Source organism: Bison bison, unplaced genomic scaffold (assembly GCF_000754665.1).
Source record: "Bison bison bison isolate TAMUID 2011002044 unplaced genomic scaffold, Bison_UMD1.0 scf7180017864063, whole genome shotgun sequence".
Lineage (NCBI taxonomy): Eukaryota > Metazoa > Chordata > Mammalia > Artiodactyla > Bovidae > Bison > Bison bison.
Genome location: NW_011494635.1, coordinates 15,727,085 through 15,732,387, shown reverse-complemented (window position 1 = coordinate 15,732,387; position 5,303 = coordinate 15,727,085). Strand labels below are relative to the sequence as shown.

General features: G+C 63.8%; 1 protein-coding gene across 1 annotated transcript in view; it reads right to left on the bottom strand.

Moving 5' to 3' along the window:
* Positions 1 to 6: 6 nt before the first annotated feature.
* SRMS (src-related kinase lacking C-terminal regulatory tyrosine and N-terminal myristylation sites) overlaps positions 7 to 5,303 on the bottom strand; it is a gene marked incomplete at its 5' end in the record, with an annotated part of 6,053 nt that continues 756 nt past the window's right edge. Inside the window, 7 exons of the mRNA XM_010836645.1 lie at positions 7 to 499; positions 723 to 879; positions 977 to 1,158; positions 1,580 to 1,738; positions 1,822 to 1,963; positions 2,776 to 2,942; positions 3,097 to 3,218. Of these exons, the coding sequence (XP_010834947.1) occupies positions 306 to 499; positions 723 to 879; positions 977 to 1,158; positions 1,580 to 1,738; positions 1,822 to 1,963; positions 2,776 to 2,942; positions 3,097 to 3,218 (1,123 nt within the window). The remainder of the gene's footprint in view (positions 500 to 722; positions 880 to 976; positions 1,159 to 1,579; positions 1,739 to 1,821; positions 1,964 to 2,775; positions 2,943 to 3,096; positions 3,219 to 5,303) is intronic.

The window sequence follows — 5,303 nt, the reverse complement described above, 5'->3', positions numbered from 1 at the left end:
GGCAGGAGGCCTCTCTGCCCAGTGTCTCCCTGAGGTCAGGGCGAATGTGGGCTCTGTCTGGGCTTCTCTGCTGAGACCCTCCCTCTCTGGGGAACACCGGTCATGCTGCTGGAGGATGCCAGTCCCTCTCCTGTCTGAGTGGGTGTCCGCATGTGTCTGCCTCGTGTGCACAAGCTTTGTGTGTCAGCACATGTCAGGGTGTGAGGTCCACAGCCAGAGGCTCTGTGGGCTGGCACCAGTTCTGGGCAGCAGGTATTATTGGCAAACACTGTCCCGTGAGAGGGGTCCCTGGGCAGGAACCCGGGTCATGTGAGGGCGGGGCGGCGGCGCCTGCTCGTGGCACCCAGCTTCTCCCGCAGTGTGGTGAAGTCTGGCCGCTCTTCCGGGCAGCGCCTCCAGCACCCCAGCATGAGCGCGTAGACCTCAGCTGGGCAGGCGGCCGGGCGCGGGAGCCGGTACCCCCGTGCGATCCGCTGTAGAGTCTCGTGGTTGCTCATCCCTGGGGAGGGGCAAGAAGAGAGGCTGGGCAGGTGCTTCCTCCCTTGGCCTAAGAGTCACCCTGGAGCTCACCTCCAGCCCTGGGCAGACCATGCCAAGCAGGCAGCCTCCAGGCCTGGTACCCCTTCCAGGCTCAGCGATCCTGCCTCCTCCTCCAGGCTGGCTCCCATGCTTCCTTCCTTGGACTACCCTTGCCTCCTGCCTTGTGCTGCCAGGAGGCCCACCTTCGTAGGGACACCGGCCATATGTGAAGACCTCGTAGAGCAGGACCCCGAAGGACCAGACGTCGGACTTGGGTGAGTACACGCAGTAGCTGGCTGCCTCAGGCGCTGTCCACTTGACGGGGATCTTGGAGCCGCTGCGCGGGGAGTAGACGTCATCCTGGGAAAGGGGAGACCAGTGGTGCAATGGGTGGAGAGGCAGCCTCCCCCCGAGCCCCTGAGTCGCCCAGCAGCCCGTGGCCGGAGCCCACGCTGACCTTGAGTAGCCGGGCCAGGCCAAAGTCGGCCACCTTGCAGGCCAGGTCGTCGCCCACGAGCACGTTCCTGGCAGCCAGGTCCCTATGCACGATGCGCTGCTCCTCCAGGTAGCTCATGCCCTCGGCCACCTGACAGGCAAAGGTCAGCAGGAAGGGCGGGCTCAGGGCCTGGCCTTCGGGGCCTGCAGGCAGGGCCGACAGTCAGGCGGCAGGCGTCTGCCCTAGTCACTGCCCTCCGCGCCTCGGGGTCCCCAGCTTAAGTTGGGTGAGGACAGCACTGCCTGCCAAGGCCGCAGGGGGGCACTGTGTCGTGGTTCTGTGTCAGCCTGGCCCTGGTTCCCAACCAGGAACAGAAACAGACCAAAGTGGGGGAGGGGCGCACCCGGGGTCTGGTGGGGTCCAAGCCAGAACTAGTGACCTAGTGTAGAATTAGTGACCCAGAGGGGCCCCACCTGGAACTGCAGTGTCCAGACCCCGCCCAACCTCACTCATGGCCAGAGCCCTCCCTGGCCATCTGGGCCTTGGACAATCAGCATTCAGTAAAAAGGCCTGGAGGACCATCAGGAAGGGCGAGGGCATCCCCATCCCCACCGTGACACTCACTGCCAAGGAAGGCCTGCAGGCTGCCCTTGTGCATGAGCTCCGTGACGATGTACACGGGCTCGCCCGCTGAGCACACCGCATGAAGCTGGATGAGGCGCTCATGCCGCAGGCTCTTGAGCGTTTGTATCTCCTGGGCCAGGTCGGCGAGCTTCACGTCGCCTGCAGGACAGGGCAGCATTCCAGGACCTGCCATAACCACCGCCGCCCACTGCTACCACCCTGGGGTCCGGGGTCCCACCCACCTGGTCTGATGACCTTGACTGCCACGGACATGGAGCCCAGCCACAGGCCTTCCCACACCTCCCCGAAGTAGCCTTCGCCCAGCTTCCTCCGCAGGGTGAACTCCGAGTGGGGCCGCTCCCACTCATCCTGCTCAAGGGACTTCTGCAGGGGTGGGAGCACTCAGGGCCTCTGCCTGTGGTTCCCTGGGCAGAGTGCACAGCTTCTCCTGGGGCCCCAGGCCTCCAGCTCTCTGCCCCTGTGCCCCAGCACACCCTCGCCTCCGACCCTGCTCAGGGCCAGGGGCCTAGGTGCTGACCTCTGGAAGCCTAGCCCTAAGTGCTTCCGGACCTAAGTGGCACCTTTGCCGGTGCAGGCATCCATCCACACTCATTACTGTCCCATCCAGGCTGTCATTAAGAGACCAGAGGAACCAGATGGCTGCTCGGCCCCTGGCAGGACTGCCTGACTGGGACCATCACAGATACCATGGCTCCAGCACAGGTGTGGCCGTCCCGACAGGCATCTCTTCCCACGGGCTCCACGCTGGCCTGGGGCGGCTGTGGGTGCCATCCAGGACGCCTTCCCCAACTTGCCTACCCCCCACCCTCCTGGTTGCTCCATGGCAGAGCTGGGCAGGGAGGGAGGGCATCTCACAGGCCTCATTCCCCTCCTCCCTCAGAGAAGAGAATCCCATAGGGATGACCCTGTGAGAGCAGACCCTACCCTGCGACCAGGGCAGGGTCACAGCCAGAGTGCAGAGGAGTCACAGGAGCTTCACCCAGGGTTGGGCTAAGCCATCTGGACACGTGCTGAGAAATGTCACAGGCCTGGCAAGGGGCAGCCTGGCGGAACAGGTGGGGATGGGCCCACCTGGGGTGGGCAGGGCAGGGGGGGACAGGCACAGCTGGGGCGGGCAGGGCAGGGGGCGATGGGCCCACCTGGGGCATGCACGGCAGGGGAAGGGATGGGCCCACCTGGGCTGTGCAGGGCTGCAGCAGTGGGCTCTGGATCAGCTTCCAGTTGGCCTTGTAATATGCCAGCAGCTCATCCAGACTGGGGAAGAGCCGGTCCTTCTGCAGGTAAAGGCTGCCGTCGGCTGCCATGGAGATGCGGTAGTGGCAGACTTTGGTCTGGGCCCGGACTGGGAAGGCACAGAGATGGAGACCCCATCTTGGCTGCAGCCCTGACCCTCCCACCATCTCAACCAGGCGACCCATACTGTTGGACCCAAAGTGGGCTGGGGGCTGGCACTGCCTGGGGAAGCCACCACCCTGAGGTCAAGGGCACCCTGGTACCTGACAGTGAGAAGTCCCCATGGCTGCTCTCACTGGGCCGGACGAGGAAGGCTCCCGGCGCGTTGGGGGCAGACAGGAGCAGCTGCTGGGCCTGGGTTCGGCTGATGCCACTGAAGTACCAGCTGCAAAGGGCGGACACAGCAGTCTCCATACTGGCCCAGCCCTGAGACATTCATGACTCCCATAGGTCGGGCCCCAGATGCCCACTCCACGCAGGAGGTAAAGAGAGGAACCTGGTGCCTGATACTGGGGACCCAGTCTAGGGTCTGCACATGCCCCAGCCCCAGGGCCCAGTCTCTGGAGTCCTTGGGGACTGGGCACAAGGTGGGGGCCCCCAAACAAAGGACCGGATAGACAACCTGGGAGGGGCTGCTGCTGGAGCCTGGGGTGAGAATGGGGCCTGGAAGAACAGGGGCAGAGACAGGCCCACCCTGGCACAGATAGACATCTGTGCCTACTCTGGGGCTCTATGGGGAGGGGGCTAGCAAACAACATGGCCTGAGTGAGCAGTGGGGCTGGGCTGAGGCTGAGGCAGGACAGGGTGGGGCAGGGTGATGGTGGGAGGGGCAGAGGTTTGTTAGGAGGTAAAATCAGCGGACATCTGGGGAAGGGTCAGGGACCTGTGGACGTGGTTCCCCTAGACAGGCCCTGGGTGGACAGCAAGCCAGAGACACACTGATTCGGAAGCAGGAGGCCCAGCCCCAGGCATCTGCGGGCTCCATCCACCGAGGGCCTCCTGCAGCCAGCCCCTGCCTCGGGGACCCTCTACCCAGGAGAGACTCTCATGTGGGGAGGGGCTACAGAGGACAGTCCCAGGTCAGCAGTGCTTCCACCTCCCCAGCCCCTGGACCCACATCAGGGCCTGGGGGGCAGGGCTGAACCCCCATGTACACCCAGACTTCTGATATGTTCTTGGACTCTAGGCCCTGGTTGCAGAGCAGTGGGCGAGATAAGCCTGGGGTGTCCTAGCATCTTGTAAAGTTGAGGGGTCTCCTCCTGCCTGGCTGGCCCAGGGGACAGGCAGCCAGGTGTCTGAGGGTAATGACACAGCAAGTGTGGCAGCCCTTTCATCTGCAGCCCAGACAAATAGTCATTAGCTACTCCTCCAAGCAGCCCTTCCCCTCCCCCGGACCCTGCCCACCTCCAGGAGCTGTTGACCCGGTCTGTCCTCCACCTGGAGGGACTGTGGGCCCCCTTCCCGTCAGAATGGCTGGGGGGTGGGGCTGGAGTCCCCTCCGAAGGCACCTTCCTGTGACTCAGGCTTTCCCCCAGATGTACATCTCCAGGAGATGGTGGGTGCCCCACCATCTGGTCCCCATCCTGGTCCCCAGGATGCCAAAGGTAGCTTGAGTGACATGAGACCTGCTGCTGGTCTGCAAAGATCAAGCCGGGTGCAGGACCTGGGGCCCATGTCAGGGCGAGGTCTGGGCAGCCTCCCTTTGCTAGCCCTGTTCACCAGCCAGTTTCTAGCCTTTCTCAGCCGGCATGTCACCTCTGTGGCACCAGGACTAGGAAGAGGTGCCTCTGCCCAAGGGTTCCCCAGGCGCCCCCTCCTTCTAGCAGGTAGGGATGACAATGGCCAAGACATTCAGAGGAAAGACAGGTAGGGGCCATGCCCAGGGTTTGGGTCAAAGGCCCATGTACTCTGTCCATAGCCACGTGGTGGGGGCCTGCCTGGCACCAGCACACACTGTGTCCTGAGGACCCTGAGCCTGGGCCAAGAGGTCAGGGAGAGGAACGGGCAGGGACTCTGGCGGGAGTGGTTAGGTGGGGCCGCGAGCCGGCTGGACAGTGTGTGCATGCTGGACGGTGTGTGCATACTGCACCCGCCACGCCTGCCTGCTGGCACACGGGGATTCAGACCTGGTGTCCAGCAGTGTTTGCTCTGAGGAGCCTTCTGGGAAAGTACCCAGCCTCTGCTCCCTGCCATGACCACACAACTGGCATGCAAACAGCCAAGGGTCCATGCCAGCCACTGCCCACCTGTGGACTGCCCTGGCCCTAGGGGCCTCAGGCACTCAGGGGAATGGGTGGGCTCTCCCATCTGTACCCACCCCGAAAACGAACCTCTTTGGGAGCAATCCCAAAGACCGTGTCTGCCCCATGCCTGGCCCAGAGCAGGAGGAGGCCAGGTGAATGTGCACAGGTGAGGGGGTGGACAAAGGCACAGGTCTGACCCAGCTTATCACCCCTTCCACACTGAGGTC